Source organism: Erinaceus europaeus, chromosome 18, assembly GCF_950295315.1.
Source record: "Erinaceus europaeus chromosome 18, mEriEur2.1, whole genome shotgun sequence".
In the NCBI taxonomy this organism is placed as follows: Eukaryota; Metazoa; Chordata; class Mammalia; order Eulipotyphla; family Erinaceidae; genus Erinaceus; species Erinaceus europaeus.
Genome location: NC_080179.1, coordinates 51,461,569 through 51,483,712, shown reverse-complemented (window position 1 = coordinate 51,483,712; position 22,144 = coordinate 51,461,569). Strand labels below are relative to the sequence as shown.

The window sequence follows — 22,144 nt, the reverse complement described above, 5'->3', positions numbered from 1 at the left end:
GGTTGTAACTTGAGTTTTCAAGTGGTTTTTTCATTGCTTTTCAAGTTGACAGGGAGAGAGAAGTGAGTCTGCTGTTACTCCATAACCATGCTTCCAGAACTCACCAACTTCATCATTTTTAATAGCCAGAGACCAATTTCTAAGTTTAACGTTTTTTTAAAAAAAAACATGTTTTCAGATTAGTGTACCGTGTGGATCTGCAAAGAAAAAGTCAGGGGCGATAGCATGATAACCACACAGAGACGCTCATGCCTGAGGTGCCAAACCCTCTTTTATACCACCGTAAGCCAGAGCTGAGCAGTGCTCTGGAAACAAATAAATTAATAAAGCAATCTAAAATAAAGAAAAGAAAAAAGAACAGTCAGGAAGCACTTAATAAATAAGAGGAATGTTTTCAAAGTGAAAGAATTGTGACATCTAATAGGAAGGCTTCATTTATTTGTTGTATAGCAATACAGTTAGTAATGCATGCAGTTATGTAGGTTAACTGTATTTCCTTAATCTTTATAATGTCATCAAAGGTTGTGTATTATTTAAATTTAACCTGCATATTAAGTAGCCTTCCTGTGACGGGCAAAGGACTTCATCTGAATAGTACACCTGTTGGTCTATGTGCATGATCTAGTTGGAAGCCCAGGCCCCACCATACTGAAGGAATATTTGGTGATGTGATGTCTTTCCCTCTGAAAAAGTCAATCCAGAATAGAAAATTCCTGGCAATGAAAAAATAATAATGTCATTATATAATAATAAAAGAATAGTTTTAAATAATGAATATAAATATCCTATTACTTGAAGTATTCTTGGAATTTAGTGTCATTTACTTTAAACGTAGAACATTCTTTGAAATTTATTTAAAAAAGAAAACCTCATTTGACTTATGATCAAATAGCATTTTCTTGTTGGTTTTGCCAGAAACTATAAATAGAATTTTTTAACATAAGTGATCATTTTAACAGGTTAAAATATAACACATCACAAAGTGAACTGCACGATAGCCCCGTCACATTACTGAATGACTTATTAGTGAGTGACATTAAACTGCTAATTCCTAAATTATCTCTTAGGTGCAGTATAGGTTCATATGAAAATGGCATTTCTGAAATAAAATTCATTATATTTTTCTTAAATATGATGTCTTTAAGAAGACTTGGAAAAACACAAAATTCCTGAGACCTAGAAAATTATAACTAAGTGGAGAGAGGGACAAGCTCTACTACATCAGTATTCATACATAACACTAAAAAAGCCCCCTTGCTTCCTGAAAGCAGAAACTAAGACGGAACAAGGAAACCCAAAGAATGTTGGATCCTCTGTAGTTAAAATGAGGAGATTATGCCAAGCTCAAGCCCTCAGTCCCCACCTAGAGAAGGGAAGCTTCAAAAGTGGTGGAGCAGTGCTGCAGATATGTCTGTCTGTCTGACTGTCTGTCTCTCTCTCTCTCTCTCTCTCTCTCTCTCTCCCCCCTTTCTATTTCTATCATTTATTAAAGAAAAGGACAAAGGGGGGAAATGGATGCTAGGAGCAGTGGAGTTATTCATACACCAAGTTCCAATGATAAAATGTCAATGGCAAAAAAATTGAATAAAAAGATGAGGATATTATAAGAGACTCAAGAGCTCTTGTAACTGAAACACCTTATACAAATGAGTCTGGATGAAGAAATTCAGGAACTTGTGATAGGGAAGTTAAGGAGAGGCCTGCATGGACACAGAACTTCAGGGAGGATCAATTCTACTTTTTCTGCAAACTCTTGACTTAATTGGAACTGAACTTTAGTACACAGAAATGCTCCTCTTATCCAGTAGCCTCACATCCTCTCCATGCTGGCAAGCTCACTAGCTCCAACTGATTTCTTGTTTTTTCCTTCCCCTCCAGAGCTATTGTTAGGGCTCAGTGCCTGCATTATGAATCCACTGCTCCTGGCAACCATTTTTTCCATTTTATTGTATAGGACAGAGAGAAATTGGGAGGGGGAGGGGGGGGAAGATACTTGCACACCTGCTTTGTGAAGTGAACCTCTGCAGGTGGGGAGCTGGGGGCTTAAACCCTGACCCTTGCACTTCCTACTATGTGTGCGTAACCCGGTGAGCTGCCACTTGGCCCCCTGGTTTCTTTTTCTAGCTCACATTGTTCTCCTCATGCTGTGCTCAGAGCTTCTTTTAGAATCCAGCCACTACTCTCCACTCCTAGGAGCCCCAGTTATAGGGTTTAGATTTACTCTGCAGAGCATACTTCCCTCTCCCCCCTTTTTTGTTTTCTCTAATTGAGCTGTCTGTAGAAAAGTATGCTGGTGAAGCAGGCCTGCAGGTGTTAATCTTGCTCTCTCTCTGTTTCCCCTCCTCTCTCAATTTCTCTCTATACTATTCAATAAAATGGAAAATATGGCCGGCAGGAAGAGTGGATTCATAGTGCTGACACCAAGTCTTAGCAATAACCCTGGCAGGAAAGAAAAAATAAAGTTCCTAACATGGAGATGCCACAAATACTGAAAGACATAGCAAAGAACTTTGGGAGCCCAGATTGATTCTTTTTGATAGTTTTTAAAAGTAAAATTCCCCCCAATTGCTGGCAGCTTCTCTCCTGTAAGTGTGTGTTTTGTGTGTGTGTGGGGGGGGGGGGGGTTGGAGAAAGTGGGTGAGAGGATTAGATTCATTTTATTTTATTTTATTTTATTTTATTTTATTTTTTATTTACTCTTCCACCAGGGTTACCACTGGGGCACAGTGCCTGCACTACGGATCCACTGCTCCTGTGGCCATTTTTTTCCTTTTTAAATTTTATTTATTTATTTATTGTACAGGACAAAGAGAAATTGAGAGAGGAGGGGAAGATAAGGAGAGAGTAAGACACTTGTAGACCTGCTTCACTAAGACCACCCTGCAGGTGGGGAGCCAGGGGATCCTTGAGCAAGTCATTGTGCTTGACCTAGTCACCCAGCCCCCAAGGGTTAGATTTCAGACTGTAAAGGTAGTTGGACTTTTTTTTTCCCCTCCAGAGTTATCACTGGGGCTTGGTACCTGCACTATGAATCCATTGCTCCTGGAGTCCATTATTTCCCCTTTTTGTGCCATTGTTGTTATTGCTGCTGTTGTTGTTGGATAGGACAGAGAGAAATCAAGAGAAGAGGGGAAGACAGAGAGGGGGAGAGAAAGATAGACACCTGCAGACCTGCTTCACTGCTTGTGAAGCGACCCCCTGCAGGTGGGGAGCCAGGGTTTCCAGCTGGAATCTATACAGGTAGGTGTCCTTGTGAATCAAATTCTGGCCCTCTCAAAACTTATATGCTGAAGTCATAATTCCTAATACTTACATGGAGGCAGGGTTTTCTGAGGTCTTGGGGCTGGGCTTTCAGTCCTTTGAAGTTTGTTTCCTTATGGAAAAGAACCTAAGTTGGGGGAGAGAGTGCTCTACAAAGACCTGTTAGGGAGAGGGGGCTGGGCAGTAGCACAGCAGGTTAAGTCTGCATGGCTCAAATCGCAAGGACAGGCATAAGGATCTGGATTGGAGCCCCTCGCTTCCCACCTGCAGGGGGTTGCTTTGCAAGCAGTGAATCTGGTCTGCAGTTGTCTTTCTCTCCTCCTCTCTTGTCTTTTCCCCTCTTCTCTTAATTTCTCTCTGTCCTATCCAACAACAGCCATAACAACAATAGCAAAGGCAACAAAATGGGGGGGGAAAATGGCATCCAGAAGCAGTGGAGTCCTGGTACAGGCACCAAGCCTTAGCAGTAACCCTGGAGGCAAAAAAAAAAAAAAAAAAAAAAACTTTTATGGAGAGTCAGGCAATTTTATCTATGTGCCAAGAACTGTACTGTAAACCATTACCCCCCCTAAAAATGATACAGAAGAGAGGAAGAGACCATATGAGGACACACTTGTCTAGACAGAAAATGAATTGTTGGCACCTTAATCTTGGACTTCAAGCAGATAAAATTATTTTGTGGGGCTGGGCGGAGGTGCACCTAGTTAAGTGCATACTAAGTGCAAGGACTTGGGTGCTCAAGGATACTGGTTTGAGCTGTAGGCTCTGTACCTGCAGGAAGGGATGCTTTACAAGCAGTGAAACAGATCATCTGCAGTGTCTTTCCTTCCTCCCCCCACTCCTGTTTTTTGTTTGTTTGTTTGTTTTTTGCCTCCAGGGTTATTGCTGGGTGTCTCTGTGCCAGCACTACTAATCCATTGCTCCTGGTGGCCAGTTTTTCATTTTTTCTATTGGATAGGACAGAGAGAAATAGAGGGGAAGGGGGACAGAGAAAGAGTAAGATAAACACCTGCAGACCTCCTTTACCACTTGTAAAGCGACCCTCCCCCCTTGCAGGTTAACTGGGTGCGTTTCCATGCGTACCTCTCTCTCCCTATCTCCCCTTTCAATTTTCCTCTGTTCTGTCCAATAAAATGAAATAAATGGTCACCAGAAGCAATTTTTAAGCATCTGAAAAAGTGAATTTCCATTGTTATTACCATATAGTCAGAGATAATATATGTTTCTGTAAACACAAGTTTATTGATGGCCACACCTATATCTTCATAGATTATCTGTGGCAGTTTCCCCAGGGAAGCATTGTGGAAATGAAAAGTTGTGACAGAGATACTATAGTCAGCAAAGGCCAAAACATAATATATAACCCTTCACAGAAAATGTGAGCTAATCTCATTCCTGCGGCTTTGAAGACCCCCCACACAACTGTAAGCCAGAGCTGAGCAGTGCTCTAGTTAAAAAGAGAGAAAGAGAAAAGAGAAGAAATGAAGGGAATGAAAAGAAGAAGGAAGAAGAGAAAGGAAAGGAAGAAGGAAGAAAGAAAAGGAAGTAAGAAGAAAAAAAGTGCAGGAACCCAGGTTTGAGTCCCTGGACCTGCAGGAAGAAAACTTTGCTGCAGCTGTCTCCCTGTCTATCTTCCCCTACCCTCTTGATTTCTGACGGTCTCTATCCAATAAATAAAGATTAAAAATTAAAAGAAAAGAAAATGTGTGCCAGCTTCTGGAATAGTACTTTCCATACACAGTATAAGCTTTGAGCAAGAAAAATCACTCCAGTGGGACAATAAATGACCACAGACAGGAAAATTTCCTTAATAAGCAGTGGCCAAACTTGAGCTGGCCAGATTCCCTCCGGGACAGAAGTGTGCTAGACTTTGACCTCACATGAGCTAAGTGGTTGATCATGGGCATTGCTGTTTCAACAGTTGAAGACCTTGGAGGTTTGACACATGGGGTGGGGGGTGTGTCCCTATCCTCTAGTAAGGCTAATAGGTAGGACAGAACACTCATAGCCGTGGGTCTAGGAGAGAGCAAATATTGTCCGGAAAGAGCCTGGAAAACAATGAAGAAGAAACAGACTTGTTTTTTCCCCTCTAGGGCTGTGGAGCTTCATGGATGCCCCAGGTCTCTGCTGCAAATTTGAGTGGGAACTGGAGAATATTGCAGGATGAACTTGCAGGGAGTAGAAAGGCTTCTCCCTGGACATATTAAAATGTGCATTTAGAGTCTACATGTGCTCTTCCTCCACGTGGTAGAGGGTGGGGAGATTTGGAAGCCTAGGTCCCCTGGGACAGAATCATCTGGGGTTAGTTCTGGGAATCTGTTTCCCTGAGGAAGGCCCAGGAAATACCTCATGTTAGTGTCTGCAGTAGAATGTATTGGCATACTTGCACTGACTTTACCTCTAGGATGTGGGCACACTTTGTGTCCAGGCCCTTAGGGAAGTGACAAGCAAGATTTTTGATGAGAGTGGGTTTTGACCAAAAAAAAAAAAAAAAAAAAAACCAAAAATACCACACTAGCAAGTCAGTGCATTAAAGAATTAGTGTATTCGTGCTCATACACCATCAGTCAGGTGAGACAGCTTTGAGGCTTCTGGGCCACCACACCACCCTGGTGTCACATTCTTACTAACTTGGTACCTTGGTATCCCAAAGTCTGGACTCTGCTGGCTACAGTCAGAATTGTTGCTGGTGCTCTTTATTCTGTCACTCAGTCTGTGGTGGCCCAGCTGTGTTAGGAACAAGGAAAAAGATCTGGGCTCAGAGAAAAAAGTGCAAGCTTGCCAGGCCCTTGGTGGAGTGTCTGCCTCAAAGGAGATGGGGCCATCTGGCACCATCTCCCCTTACTGTTCCTTCTCTCTTATGCATCTCCTGGCCCACCTTTGGTCTCCTGCCATATGAAAGCATGGCTAATATATAACCCAACTGTAGTCCAGCAGGGAGTTAACATTGAAATCATTGTACCCTGTGAGAGAGAAATCATGTGTGGCATGCATAATATGTGAAATAGAGATTGAGAACATGCCCCCCATGGTCAGATAATAGCAGCAACAAACCTTCCTTTTTTTTTTTTTTTTTTGCCTCCAAGGTTATTGCTGGGGCTCGGAGCCTGCACAAATCCATTGCTCCTGGAGGCTATTTTTTTTTCCCCATTTTGTTGCCCTTGCTGTTGTTGTGGTGGTGGTTGTTATTATTATTGCTGTTGTTATTGTTGTACAGGAAAGAGAAAAATGGAGATAGAAGGGGCAGACAATGGGGGAGAGAAAGGTAGACACCTGCAGACCTGCTTCACCGCCTGTGAAGTGACCTCCCTGCAGGTGGGGAGCTGGGGGCTCGAACCAGGATCCTTAAGCGGGTCCTTGCTCTTCACACCATATGCGCTTAACCCTCTGCACCACTGCCCTGCCTCCCAGCAGTAAACATTTCTATAGCACCTAGTAGCACCTACTTGGCACCAGGAGCATTTCCATGTGCCTTGCACATTACTTACTTAACAGAGATGGATCCTTAAATGCAGTTCAATCCAAATGTATCCTTCATTTCAGTCTGTAGGACACAAAAGAAAAAACTCCTTTCTTAGTCTCCATGTCTTATGTTTTGAAGCATAGCTCTTGGAAGCATAACTCCTTTGAAGTCTAGTTCCATGGCCCCCAGGGATCAGGAACAAGTGCCTTGGAAGTGGCCTCAGTATCTTTTTTACTCTTCCCTCAGTGTGACCATCATTCACATCCCAAATAAGACTTCCTCAGAAGGTTGTGGTGTTTTAAAAGGGAGAGTAGAGCCATCCATTTCAATCCAACAGCCCTAGGAAGGTATCCCCTCTCTAAAGACTTAAAGAGGATTAAAGTTTAAAATGCTGACTTTCTTGATTAATCTGTGATAGAGGGTGTTGTGACTCACAGGCACACTTCTGGCTTGCAGATTAGAGCCATGAGAAACATGTCAGCATCAGCAGGACAGGCCTCTTTGGCCCTGCAGGGTGGAGAGGCTGGGAGCTAGCCTGAGCCAGGTCTGGTGGACAATCCCTTGCCAGCCAACTGGCATACCTGCTGACTCTGGTCTGAATCCAGGCAGGACCCAGGGTGTAAGTCACACAGGCCCTTCCAGTCTAGGGATAAAATTGAGTCACAAGTAGTTGGGAAAATTAACTAGTATTGTGAATCCTCTGAACCCCCTTCAAATAGTCCTTCCTTCTTCTCTCTCACACCATTCATTCAGTAAATACTTAAGGAATTCAGTAAATACTTAGGAATGTGTTGGGAACTATACTGGTTATCAGAGCTGCACACTTTTATAAAGATACACCAGTTAAAAAATTTTTAAAAAATTAAAGGGGGGCCCGGGTGGTGTTGCACCTGGTTAAGCACAGGTTACAGTGCCCAAGGACTCAGGTTCGAGCCCCCAGTGCCCACCTGCAGGGGGAAAGCTGTGTGAGAGGTAAAGCCACGTTGCAGATGTCTTGCTGTCTCTTTTCATCTCTATGGCCCCTTACCCTCTCGATTTCTGGCTGTCTGTCTCCAATATATAAATAAAGATAATAACAACTATCAATTAAAAATAAAGACAGATTAGTAAAATATATATTTATTAGGAGTGATTAAAAGTTTGGCATGGAAGGGGCAGCCCCTAGCCATTGGGAAATTCTCTAAGAAAAATGTCTTCTGTGCTAGGACACTGCCTTTTCTCCTGCTGGGGTTGGCTGCAGAGAGCCCCAGGATAGCCGTGAAAATATCAGAAAAACAGAACCCCTCCAAGCTGCAGCCGCCAGTGCTACTAAAATCATAAAGAACTGTGACACTCAAGACACACACCCTTGGGAAGTGCCGGGGACATTGGCCTGAGCAACATTACATGATCATATTAAGAGGAAGCCTATACAGTCCTGGTAGTTAAGGTCCAGGGAATACTGTATGGTTACTTCCACAAGGATCTATATGGTTCTGATGGACAAGGTCCAAGTCCACCTTGCTCTGACCTTTGGACTCATTCACCTGGGTTGTATAGAAATGATTGGCACACTGACCTTGAGTACAGGCTGCAGCTGGGTGAAGGGGAAGTCAACAGAAGTTCTTGTTGTGTCTTCACTACTTCACAGAGTTGAACTGTGGACACTGTGCTAACTTGTTTTACTATCTGAGAACTAAAATCATTGTTATTACTTCACTATATAAGTTGAGCTTTGCTAAGAATAAAACATCAGATGATCAGTCTAGTCCTTCTGTGTCCTGTCATTATATTGCCTTCCTCTCAGGAACTGTTCAGATTTCATTAGGACCGGTCAGGCAGGCAGCTTTCTGACTGCAGTGGTGTGCCACCCTGAGGCCCTGTGTTGCCCTGTATTTTGAGTCTCCAAGCTCAGTGAAGCAGTTCACTGAATTTTTCAAATATATTAATTTATAATTACAGATGTAGTATATGCATGTGTTCCCACTATAAAATATTCAAAAAAGCATAAACAGAATTACCTCTAGATTAATGCCTATCCATAGAAGGATGACTGATAATCAGCATGTAGTCTTCCAGATCTTTTTTTCTAGTTTTACTTAGAGCTGTAAACTCACCTAGGTATGCAGTGTGTACTCATGCACATACACACACACACACCAGAGTCATATTTCATAACGCTTTGGTTTTCACGTTCACATGAGGTATATCTACATATCACCATGGGACTTCATTTTTCTTACTGAGAACCAGGTCGATATATGGAGTAGTGTATTGACTGAGATGGGTATATACCACTGTATTTTAAACTGCTACTTAACCACAGTGTGATTTTTTTTTTCCTTGTCACTAGAATTATCTCTAGGCCGTGGTACCTGTACAGTGAATCCATCCTTGCTCCTGCAGCCATTTTTTCCTATATATATAATTTTTTCCCTTTATTTTAGTTGACAGGACAGAGAGAAACTGAGAGGGAAGGCAGAGGGAGAGGAGAGAGACTTGTAGCACTGTTTCACCATTCCTGAAGCTTCCCCCTGCAAGTGGAGACTGGGGACTTGAACCCAGGTCCTTGCATATGGTAATTTTACTCAAATGCGCACACTGTCACACCCCAATTCCATAGTGTAAAATTACCCTTTTCCTGTTAGTATGTGTACATGGATGTGTGTGTTTTGTTTTTGAAGTTTAAATGCTAAGGAATGGAACCACTGGGTTTTAACATTTTAAATTCTGTCCTCACAACATGCTCTTATGGTTAATGTACGCTCTTCCAGTGGCCCAGGAGAGGGTCTTGCCTGTTGGTATGCTTCTAAATTCTGCTTCTAAGACCCCTTCTGTTTCATTGGTTTAATTCCCCCTGCTTAACACTGTATTCTATTTACATAACCACTGTTAACTAAGCACCGCCCTGCCTCCAGGGCATTGGTTTAATCCTCATTGTTTTGCATGCTTTTTCCTTCTCCCCACCCCCTATCCTATGTCCATCCTCTTTGGACCTGACTCTTCCGCCTCAGGAGATATAAGGACAGGATAGTGATTAGAGATAGCTTAGATTGAACTGCATTCCACATGAATAAAGACTGAACTACGTACCACTCAGCCATGAGTCCCTGGTCATCTCTCTCTCCCTCCTGCTCTCGAAGCTAGCCCAACACTTGCCTGGTTTCATTGCAACCCCCTCTGACTCCATCTGGAACTGGGTTTATGGAGACTGGGCTAGAGAAAGCTTGGAGAGACAAGTGCTCCTGCCCTGGGGCCTGAAACTTGGGGTTTGGACCAACTGTTGGTGATGTAAGGGTGTGCTGGTTCCTCAGAGCACTCTGGTGAGCAGAATGAGGAAGCGATTGGATTCAAAGGTTCTTTAGCAACTTTTTTTATTCTTTTTTTGTCACTGGGGCTTCACCCTTCTAGGCGGACTTTTTTAGACAAAGATACAGACAAAGGGGAAGATACCAGACCACTGAAGCTTCTTCTGATGGGGTGGAGTCTGGACTCAAACCTGTTTGCAGGCATAGTAAATTAGAGTGTACTATCCAAGTGAGCTCATTTGCCAGCTCTTATTTTACTTTGAAAATAAAAAAAAAGAAAAGAAAGCATGAGTTATTTTTTATGAATGATAAATGCAGGGATACAGAGAAAGTAAAAAACATCAGTATTACTCTGGCATACCTGATGCCAGGGACTCTTAATTCAGAGCCTCGTGCATGCAGAGTGGCCATTCTACTCACTGTGTGACCTCCCACGTGACAGCAATGTGGATTTTACAAAGTATTTCAGGAACTAGGAGATGAATCAGTGGTTTGGCATGTGCCCTGATGTGTGTGAGATCGCAGGTTTGAGCTGTGACACTGCATGAAAACATTACCACACAGGGGGGAAGCTCCATGGCTGGTGAGATAGTGCTGTGGTGTCTCTTCCTCTCTCTTCTAGGAAAAAAATAAAGGAATTAAAAAGTTTCTTCAGGGGTTGGGTGGTGGTATACCCAATTGAGCACATACATTACCATGCACAAGAACCCTGGTTCGAGCCCCTGCTCCCCACCTGTACAGGAGAGGCATTTCTCTTGGCTTTCTCCTTCTCTGTCTCTCTGTTGCCCCCTCTATTTCTCTTTATCCTGTCAAATAAAATAGAAGAGGGAAAAAAGGATAAAATGGCCACCAGAAGTGGTGAATTCATAGTGCCAGTACAGAGCCCCAGCAATTAAAAAAAAAAGGTACATGTTAATACTAAGCAAGACTGGCATTTAAATTTATTTTTTAAAGTACCTCATGTTTATTATTTCAAATAATAAAAGGATCTACAGGGATTTTATCCACCTTTATTTTGTGGCCACTCAGTACCTCTCTCCAGAGACAATCAATACTATTCTTGTTTATTCTTCCAGAAATGTTTACATGTATGTATGCAAAAATTTATATGGTTTTTGCCATTTCGCCCCAAATGAATACGATTATACCACAATAAGCAGTGGAGTGAAGTAACTAATACCATAGATTCTCAAGCCAGATGTCCTAAATTGGAATCCCAATTCAACAGTGCAATTACCAGCCTGATCCCTAGATATAGTGCTTAATCTGTTTCCCTGTCTGCAAATTGGGAATCATTACAAGTTTAGAACTCATTCAAGATTAAGTAAGTTGATATTTGCTGAAGTCTTAAGACTATAGCTAGGATATTGTAAGCATGGGCTCATTTGTTTAAAAAAAAATTTAAAGGAGAGAGAGGAACTGTTCAGTTATATACTTTGCTTTTAGCAGACTGTCTGGAGCTTATCCCATGGTGTGCCAGAGCCCCTGGGTGTTTAGCTGTATTGCAGGATTGTCCAATCCTCTGCTCTTCAGCTCACTCTTACTGGTTGTGTATTAGTAGGTTAACTTGCATGGTTACATAATTAAAAGATTGCATAGTGTCTAGAGGTCTCCACCCCCCTTCCACACACACCACTAAAGCTGGTCTTCCTCTCACCAGTAACCACCAAAGTTCACACAGCCTTAGGGACAGGTTGGTTATCTTTTTTGTTTGCAAGTTCCTATTTTTCTTTGCTTTAGTTATTTGGATTCCTCACAGGAGTGAAATCATTCACTAGGGTAGCTGTCTTTTAACTCTATATTTACTTTGCTCAGCATCGTCACCTCCAGTGCCACTCACTTTCCCCAAATGATACCATCTCACCTGTAGTGCAGTCGTGCTCGACTGAATACATGCATATACACATACATGCCATAAATTCTTTATCTCCTCATCTTGTATAGTGCATTTAGGTTGACTCTATGTTTTGGCTATTACAAATAGTGCAACCATGAAATAGGGGTGCAAGGGACTGGGTGGTGGCACTCCCACTTGAGTGCCTGCTACTATGTGCAGGAACTGGGTTCAGTCCCCCAGTCCCCACCTGCAGGGGGGAAGCTTCGTAAGAGGTAGAGCAGTGTTGCAGATGTCTCTCCCTCTCCCCTTCTCTCTCCCTATTCCTGTCTCTGTAAGAGAAATAAAATGGCCAACAGGGTTGGTGGAATTGTTGTGCAGTTACTTGAGCCTCAGCAATAACTATGGTGAAAAAATATAGGGGTGTGTATATCCCTTTTTTTTAATATTTTATTTATTCCCTTTTTGTTGCCCTTGGTTTTTTCTGTTGTTGTTGTTGTAGTTATTGTTGTTGTCATTGTTGTTGGATAGGACAGAGAGAAATGGAGAGAGGAGGGGAAGACGGAGGGAGAGAAAGATAGACACCTGCAGACCTGCTTCACCACTTGTGAGGTGACTCCCCTGCAGGTGGGGAGCCAGGGCTCGAACCAGGATCCTTGCTCCAGTCCTTGTTCTTAGCGCCACCCGCGCTTAACCCTCTGCCCGACTCCCAGTGTATATCCCTTTAAATTTGTGCTTTTTATCCTTTGGATACATGCCTAAGAGTTGTGTTGCTAAATCATATCTCCATTTTTATTTGTTTAAGGATTATGTTGTGTTTCAGAGAGTTTGCATTCCCACCAAAAATGTACCAGACTTCCTCCCCACCCCCACATCCTTGCCATTTCCTGTTTCGTTAAGATAAGCTAGTCTCATATGCATGAGATGTTCTCTCATAGATGTTTAATATCAAATCCCATGTCAGATTTACACGTACAGATATCTTGAGTAAAATGCCTTTACTTTCTCAAACTCCTTTATACCTCCCCCCCCCCCCAAATAAGTGTCTTTGTTTACAGGGCTTAGAAAGGAAAAAAAAAATCTTTTTAGAAAAGGGAATGCAAAAAGACTGGGTTATTGTGAAAGTCATGGCACAGTTTTTCCATGTTTGTGTATTGCAGCTGCTGCTGTTATTGTTTTCCCCCTCCTCCCCTCACCCCCCAGCTCTGCTCAACTCTGGCTACTGGTGCTGTGGGGGACTGAACCTGGAACTTTGGAGCCTCAGGCATAAGAGTTTTTTTGCATAACCATTATGCTATCTCCCCCATCCTCTTTTGCGTTTTTACACACACACACACACACACAGTCTCATGACTTTTTTATTTTATATTTATTTTCCCTTTTGTTGCCCTTATTTTTATTGTTGTTGTAGTTATTATTGTTGTTATTGATATTGTAGATGTTGGATAGGACAGAGAGAAATGGAGAGAGGAGGGGAAGACAGAGAGGAGGAGAGAAAGATAGACACCTGTAGCCCTGCTTCACCGCCTGTGAAGCGACCTCCCCTGCAGGTGGGGAGCTGGCGGCTCCAACCAGGATCCATACACCAGTCCATGTGCATTTAACCCATTGCACTACCACCCAACTCCTGTCTCATGACTTTTACAACAACCCTGTGGGTCTTTAGCAAAGCTCTGGTGCAGTGAGTAGTTGAGAGGGTCCATTTGGCATCTCTGACTTTCAGTGATGGTCACTTTGAGTCTATGTGGATGGTTCTTCCATCTTTCTTGACTGGACTCTTATTGCCTCTAGTGAGTAACTGAGGCTTTAGTGCCAAGAGCTTCCTTTGGGAGCAAACTATTTTATTTGTAACTTCTCCTAAGGAATCACAATATCCAGGCTACAGTTAAGCCATCTGCCTTGGCAGTGTTGGAGAAGAGATGGGAATGTGCTAGCCTCAACCAGACCAGACTGCACTTGCCATCTGTGAAAATGATATGTCTGTCTAGGTACACTAAGCAGTGTGTGTTTTGCATTGGTGGCACCAGTCTCCCCGTCTGTCAACTACACAGGGATCCAGTAAATTCCACTAAGTAGTTTGTGGATTACCTCTTACTCTGGGTGCTGTCTCAATAAAGTCATCAATTATTTCTACTGTGGTTAAGGTTTCGTTGTCTTTCCATATTTGACAAGAGAAGACATGTTACTCAACTTACTGCTACTTGAGTGCATTTTTTAAAAAATTTTTTTAATATTTATTTTATTTATTTATTCCCTTTTGTTGCCCTTGTTGTTTTATTGTTGTAGTTATTATTGTTGTTGTCATTGTTGGATAGGACAGAGAGAAATGGAGAGAGGAGGGGAAGACAGAGAGGAGGAGAGAAAGATAGACACCTGCAGACCTGCTTCACCGCCTGTGAAGCGACCTCCCCTGCAGGTGGGGAGCCGGGGTTTTTGAACCGGGATCCTTATGCCGGTCCTTGTGCTTTGCGCCACCTGCGCTTAACCCGCTGCGCTACAGCCCGACTCCCTTGAGTGCATTTTAATGTGTACAAAAGCCAAGTTTAACTGTGGAACAACACAGAGGGTTGAAGATAGATCGACACTTCCTCCTGTGGGCTTTACCAGTCTTTCTCCAACCTAACCTCCACTCCCTTTTGAGATTCTGCTGTTCCAACTAGCATGTAACACTTCCTACCTCCTTCTCTTTCCTTCACCAATAGTTCAGTACCAGAAACATCGTCTTTGTCCTTAAGAATGTCCCAAGTCTAGTGCTGCCTGGCCTGTGCTTTCCTTGCTGTCTATTGGGTACATATTTTCTCTCAGTAAGAAACCCCTCTGTAGTCATACCCGGTATCACCCATACCGTCTCAAGATTTGCACTTCCACTGTGCTGACACCCAGTGAGCAGCACCCTCATGGCTTGTGCAAGTGCGATTCTAGAGCTCTCATTACCCATGTGTCCCTTGTGTGAAACCCATTTTTCCATCTCTTAACCCAGTAGATGCCTGTTCACAGAACTCCTGGTGTTTCCTTTCAGAGTGTTTTTGTGGAATCAGTTCATGAAATCTCCCCAAGGACTTTGCACCTGGCCACAGGTCTGCACACCCTACTCTGCCTACACACACTGCTCTCAGGAAGATGAGTCCTGTCTGAGTAAAACCACACGGGTTGGAGCAAGTGTACAGATGGCAGCTCTGCTGGTACATCTCTTCACAACCTCATGCATTATTTATTTAACCACCCTACCTCGTTTCGCCCTTCATTCTACAAAGTTAAGCTTAAAAATAAATCCCCAGCCATGCTCAGTAAAAATTCAGATTGAAAAGCAGCATATTGGTGAGACCATTACCAAGCATGTGTGCACACTAGTTCTCTATGGGTGCGTATGTGAATGTGTAGATAAGAATTCTAGATGAAAGTATCTCACAGTGACAAGAGTGGCTGTAACTGAAAAGGTCCTGTGATGGTAAGGGGTGGTTGAGGGACATTTTCACCTGACCTCATCTGAATTTTTCATAGTAAAATATATATATGTTCAGTAAATAGGCCTGAAATTTTGGAATTTACTTAAAGGAAAAGTTCATTGATATTTAACTAGCAACTTACAATCATTGTTTTTAATATTTAAGGATTAAAAAGGGTCTGGGCAGTAGTGCAATGGGTTAAGTGGGTTAAGTGGGTTAAGTGGGCTAAGTGGGTTAAGACCGACTCAAGGATCCTGGTTCGAGCCCCTGGCTCCCCACCTGCGGGGGGGGGAGGCCCACTTCACGGGAGGTGAAGCAGGTCTGCAGGTGTCTGTCTTTCTCTCCCCCTCTCTGTCTTTCTCTCCTCTCTCAATTTCTCTCCTCCCCATCTAGCAGCAACAATAGCAATAGCAACCGTAAAAATAACAACATTAAGGGCAACAAAAATGGGAAAAATGGCCTCTGGCAGTAGTGGATTTTTAGTGCAGACACTGAGCCCCAGCAGTAACACTGGAGGAAGAAAACAAATGAATTCTCTTAAATGTAGAATGGATAGAGCATAGATTTCAGGGGCGGGGGACAGCCTTGGATTATAGCTCACCAGGTAGGGCGCCTACTTGCTCACCATGTATACACTCAAGATTGAGCACCAGCACCCTTGAGGTGCTTCAGCATTTCTCAGTGAAAAAGTTGCTAGGAGTGGGGGGGAAAGAAGGAAAGAAGGAAAAAGAAAGAAATGCAGGAAAGCAAAGGAAGGCGGGAAATGTTTGAGCAGACCATACCATGTAGCAAGATCCTTAGAAATCACCTCCTCAGCCCCTGCTCCCCAAGCTTTAGGCTACCAGAATAACTCTCCCCAGAATATCTCGGCATTCTAAAAGCCAACCTTGCAGCTGTGCAGTTGGGGGGGAGGGCAGCAGGGTGTGACTATTTCTTTACCTCCAGAAACTTGGAAGTTTTAGGTAGTTCCATTCTTTACTGGTTTCCGGGCATCCAAAGCAACAGTTCTCCGAGGGGAGAACAAACAGAGATCCAAACCCAAATGCCACCTGCAAACACACTTCTGCAGGGAGTTGGAGGGCTAGGCGTCCCAGCTGCAGGCACAGTGGGTCTCAGCAGCCTGGCTAGCTTTGATGTCGGTGTTGGAAACTAAAGGTAAGTCCCTGATACAAAATGACTACATACCCCAAGAGAGATCTCTGGCTTAGTTTAACAAAAATAAATCAAAATTTCAGACTATCTGCTTTATAATACAGTGATACAGACTTGACAGCCATGGAGTTTGAATAGTAAGTTCAAACCCCAGCTGTTTAACCTTCCAGTCTTGTGACTGGATATGTCACTAAATCCTTTTCCCTGAGGCTTCCTGCCTGTGAAGCAGGGGTGCTTGTGCAAAGCTGCAGTGCAGGGGACTCAGTAGAAAATGAGCTAATCTACTTGCCACCTTCTGAATAGTCTGTCATACAAACAGCACTGAAATAAGCTTTGCTGCAGTGTGAACTGGGTAAATTCCCAATGTTGAAAAGTCCAAGCCACCACCGTGGCAGTGGTGGCACACCCGGTTAAGTGCACACGGCACTGTGGAAGGACCCAGATTAAGGTCCCCATTCTCCACCTGCAGGGGAGATGCTTCAGGAGCCATGAAGTAGGTCTGCTGGTGTTTGTCTCTCTTTTGCCCTCTTCTCTCAGTCTCTCACTGTCCTGTCAAATAAAGAAAGGAAAAGGAAAAAAATGGCCACCAGGTGCAGAGAATTTGTAATGCAGGTCACCAAGCCCCAGCAATAACCCAAGTGACAATAAATAAATAAATAAATAAATAAATAAATAAATAAATAAATCTAAGGCACCTGGACTTGATGGCTATGCTACAACTTTAGATAAACCACGTGCTCTTCAATCATGCTGTATGTGACCACTTGTTCTAAGGGCAAGCTTTCCTAAGGAGAAGCTTGTCCTGGGCTCACTTCAGTCAAGGCTGCCTATTCAGTGGGAATCTGATTTGATAAACACAGGCTGGAGATCGGGTTGATAGCATAATAGTTCTGCAAAGAAACTCTCGTGCCTGAGGCTCCAAAGTCCCAGGTTCAAACCCCTCCACACACACCACCATAAACCAGAGCTGAGTAGTGCTCTGGAAAAAAAAAAAAAAAAACCACAGGGTGGAGTCCCACTGTAAAGTGGTGGTAGCAGAGATAAAATGCTTAAATTATAGGTTTTCTCTGAAATGAGTTTTCTTTTTTTTTAATTCAGACTTTCTAAGACATTGTGAAAACTATGGTGGTTATCTTTGGGGTGGGGGACACACAACTTCAGTGGATGTCCTGTGGAACTATACCCTGTAATCTTAGAATCCACTATTAATCACCAAAAAATGTTATAAGTCAAATAGAAATGACCGGTAGTATAAAGCTGATTTAACACCTTTGATTTTAGCAGGTGTTTATTCACAGATATTGGCATCTCAAGGTAGTTTGTGGAAGAACTGTGTCAAAAGTAATAAAGGCAGTATGCATTTGTGGGAGTGGGGAGGTGTTAACACCACAAGCAGTTCTTTGGCCCCTTGAAGTCACCGGGCTGTGGGAGGCCGGAGGTTAACCAGTTCCATTGGGTCTGTGTTGCAGGGATCATGTACCGCAAGTCCTGTGCATCGTCGGCAGCCTGTCTCATCGCCTCGGCTGGGTACCAGTCCTTCTGCTCCCCAGGGAAACTGAACTCAGTGTGCATCAGCTGCTGCAACACCCCACTTTGCAATGGGCCTCGGCCCAAGAAAAGGAGCAGCTCTGCCTCCACCCTTCGGCCCGGGCTCTTCACCACCATCCTGCTCCTCAGATTAGTTCTCTTTTTGACACAGTGTTGATGGGATGCTAGTCCCTCCCGTATTGTTCCTCCTGGCCCATTCCCACCCCCTGAGAATCTCCTGGGAGGGGAGTCTGTGTTCCCTTTCATTTTGTTCCTTTGCAAATCATGAAAGAGCACAGTGTAACCTCTGAATAACTTCAGTCAGACTGAGTTTTCAGTGTTTCACCACTGTGCTGGCAGAACCAGCCCTTAGAAGCCAGTTAAGTGGGCACCCGTCTTTTCTTCCCTGGCATCTACTGCTGTGGGCATTGGGAGTGGCACTGTCACTTTCCGGGGGCTGAGGGGGGTGACCAGTCAGCACTTGAAGTCTCCTCACTTGACAGGATGTCACACTTCATGCTCCTCCTGAAACCCATTCTCGGTGGCAGCTTCAGCTGGCTTCACCTCTGAGTTGGGTTCAGGTGATTCAGGACTAAGCTGCTGGGGAGACTCGAGATCCAGGGCCTCAGGCTTGCCCTCACTCTGGAAAGTGCTTAAGAAAACCTTGTTAGTTCTCCTTGCAGAGGACCCGCGCCAGGAAGCCATGGAGAGCAGCGGGCGGCGTGAGCGGGCACTGTCCATGGTGGAGGCAGCGTGGGCACGCAGACGCTTCTCCTCGTTGGCGTGCTGCAGTGTCAGGTGGCAGCGCAGCACCTGCACAAACACCCTCCGGAACTGCTGCGAGGACACGTTATATAGGAGTGGGTTGATGACCGAACTGAGGTAGAAAAAAGTGTCTGAGAAGGGGAGGAGGATCATGTACGCCTGGAAGTAAGATCGTGTCCAGTCATGCTTGGGTTTGGCTGCAGCCATGATCCTACGGACCTGGTTAGGCATCCAGCAAACGGCCAAGGTCACCACGATCAGCCCTGGGCAGGAGAGAAAGGAGGGAGAACAGCATGAGAACAGCAAAAAAAAAAAAAAAAAAAAGAAAGAAACAAAATATTTAGCCCCTCTGTTCTGTGCTTGCTAGGCAGGAAATGAATGGTACCAATTTTTCAATGCTGTGCTTGACAGCTTCTTTTTGCCACTAGCAAGAAAGAATTTAACACTCTTTGAAGGCTGGGGGAGTTGACTGTGTTAAAGACCATTAAATGCTTTAGACAGTTTATTTACACCTGTGGCTGCCTGATGGTTTAAAAAAATAAGTTTCATTCATTGGTTGTGTATCCAGAAAGAATTGTATATGAAGCCCATAAACAGGGCTTCCACTTATTTTTTAAGAAATACGTGTATAGTGGTCTGGGAGGTGGCACAGTGATAAAGCTTTGAACTCTCAAGCATGAGGTCCTGAGTTCGATCCCTGACAGCACATGTGCCAGAGTGTTGTCTGGCTCTTTCTCTCTCCTCCTATCATTCTCATAAATAAATAAAATCTAAAAAAAAGAAAAGAAAAGAAATAGGTGTATACAGGATAGCCATAGAGATGAGCCAACATTTGTATTTTAAAGACTGTCCCCATAAAGAAGATCCAGTGATATTTTCAACTTGAATGGCAGTGATGTCCCTTTGGTACTGAAGCCTATTTCATGGCACTGGCTTTTCATTCAATTTCAGGGAAAGCATAATCTAGCAGAGAATGTTATTTGAACATATTTACTAGGTGTGCACACCTGTAAATTATAATTCTCTGGCAGCATTTCTGTTTCTTTTCATATGTTTTGAGATTAATCAGCTCCTTGACTATCAGGGAGAAAAAAGACAGTTATTAAAAAAAAAAGTGGAAAATATAAAACACTGTCCAAGTGTAGCCATTAGTGTTCTCCTCGCCTCTGCGGTGCTCTGCAGAATCAGCAGCCTGGAGCAGACCAGACTTGAGAAAGACCACAAGAGACACCCAGTGGCCCCCAACTCCATCCCAAGCAGATCAGCTCACTATGGGGACATACTTGCATCTTGACTCACCCAGTCTTTCCCATTTCTATGGCCTCTGGCAGAGAAAAAGATGCTGTGTAGATAAGTGCTATCACAAGTGTCATGAGACTGTATGTGCAGTGACAAATCAGGAGTCTGCAGAGCATTTGCTCTTTTGTCACAGAGACCCAAGACACCAGAATGTAAGTTACCATGTGGGGAGCTGATATTTTGAAGCCCTGCTTTGGATCTTTAGAAATGCTTCTCCTAAATTTCAGTAAGGAGAATTCACTCACGTTTTTCAGGCCATCTGATTCTCTAGGAAACCAGAGGGAAATAATTGTTGGCATTGATCCCTTCCTACCTCCAAAGTGGAAAGTAAATAACAGTAAGTGCTCCAGGAAAAACAGCCATGTTTACACATTCAGGGTTGGAATACCTGTGCTCACCTGAGTATCTCATGGTAAGTCACTGAAATAACCCAGTTTGCATAACAAACCGAAAATGAATCCCAGATGTTAGCAAAGAGGGCCTTGGAATCTGTGTCCCGTTAACTTCCTAGGGTTAAGTCTAAAAATAAAGTCACCAGAGTTAACCCCCTGATCTTCTGAAAAGGCAAAAAAAAAAAAAAATCACCTCAAGTCAATAACATATTCTGAATCACCTACTTACAGCTGCTATTCACACTTTTCTGATTAAAAAAGATTTCCTATGCAAGTATTTTAATTTTTTTTTACTACTTTTGAGAAGTACAGGCACTTCTAGCCACCTGTGCTACTTGAAGTGTGCTATTTCTATTTTTTTTTTTTAATTTCATGGAGCAACTACTGAAAGGTTCTTCTGATTAACTGTGAGAGAACACTACTGCTCACTCACCATGTGTCTTCAAGTTTTAACTCTCTCTTTCCTGACACCGTAGTTCAGAGAACAAGCACAGCCACCTCCATCTGAGGAATTACTGCGGAAAGGATGGAAGCCGAGCATATAGCTTTAGATGTGCTATGCTTCACACTAAGGGGGCTGCACTTCAGGCAGCAAGGATCTGGCAGTATGGTTGAACACAGTGGATTTTGTTAAAGCCACTAAATAAGGACAAATGAAAAAGGAAGGCAGAATTGCTGTGACAGCACTCTATTTTGTCTTTACTTCTATCAATTGCTTATTTTCTTGACTTAATTTCCGGTTACCTTTCCCCACCATCCCATCAAAAGAGGCAGAACTCAGGCAGTTGGAGAGTTAGGGCCTGGTTTGTAGACAAGAGCAAGAATTCCTCCCAGGATATAATACTGAAATTAGTAAGAAGTGCCTTAGTTTGAACAAGTGGTAGAAAATGGGAAGCAGACAGGAGTATCCTTCAGTGGTTAGTAAAAGGTCGGAAATGTTGGCCTCCTGGGCACAGGTGTAGGTAGACGAGATAGCAAATCTAAATTTAGAGAACAATAGAAAAGTTTAGTTAGACATAAGAGAGATTAAAAGATTAGGCATTGAGTGGGTCTTAAAGTATAACAAGCATTTTTAACTATGGGCTTTCCCTGTGTCAGGTTCAGTGCTGAACACTTTAATTTCCTTTCTAACAACAACCAGGTGAGATAAAAACTACATTAATAGATGGAGTTCTCAGAACTGGGTAGTTGCCCAAGTGAAGGCACATGCTTGCTGCTGGACTCCATACTTCTTTTTTTCTTAACAGTGTCATTATCAGTTTGAAAATGAGCCACAAGTCCACTATGTAAAATAGACAGAAAATAGTGCTGCCTCCTACAGTCATAATGCAGCCTTTCTATCATGTCAGCATTGAGCAGCCACATTCAAAGAGATAAAATCAATTTGAATGTTATTTAACCCAATATACCCCAGATCATCCACATGCAGTTTCAATATAGAATTCAATCTAAAATCAGTGAAGATATCTTATTTTTCATATAAAGTCTTTGATATCCATTGTGGCTTTTACTCTCATAGATCATTTCTACTGGAACCCACAAGTGTAGCCACAATATTGTATGGCACAGGTGAAAGTAAGCCTTTATGCAAGCCCCCTGCTTCCACCAAGAGTAGCAAATCCTTCTATTTCTCCTTTTTCCAAACCTAGAGTCATGTCAAACTCTACCTCCAAGGAGCTGCCTAGCTGACCTGTGCTTATCACCTTTAGATTCTAACA

General features: G+C 43.2%; 2 protein-coding genes across 3 annotated transcripts in view; one reads left to right on the top strand and one right to left on the bottom strand.

The window, feature by feature from the left end:
• The window catches only part of LYPD1 (LY6/PLAUR domain containing 1), a 42,786-nt gene extending 24,496 nt beyond the window's left edge, over window positions 1-18,290 (top strand). Inside the window, exon 3 of the mRNA XM_016187796.2 lies at window positions 17,913-18,290. Within this exon, the coding sequence (XP_016043282.1) occupies window positions 17,913-18,148 (236 nt within the window). The 3' untranslated portion in view covers window positions 18,149-18,290. The remainder of the gene's footprint in view (window positions 1-17,912) is intronic.
• Window positions 18,291-18,429: 139 nt separating this feature from the next.
• The window catches only part of GPR39 (G protein-coupled receptor 39), a 263,006-nt gene continuing 259,291 nt past the window's right edge, over window positions 18,430-22,144 (bottom strand). For both annotated transcript variants that reach the window (XM_007522292.3, XM_060178021.1), the window contains one exon: window positions 18,430-18,998. In XM_007522292.3, the coding sequence (XP_007522354.1) occupies window positions 18,478-18,998 (521 nt within the window). In that variant the 3' untranslated portion in view covers window positions 18,430-18,477. The remainder of the gene's footprint in view (window positions 18,999-22,144) is intronic.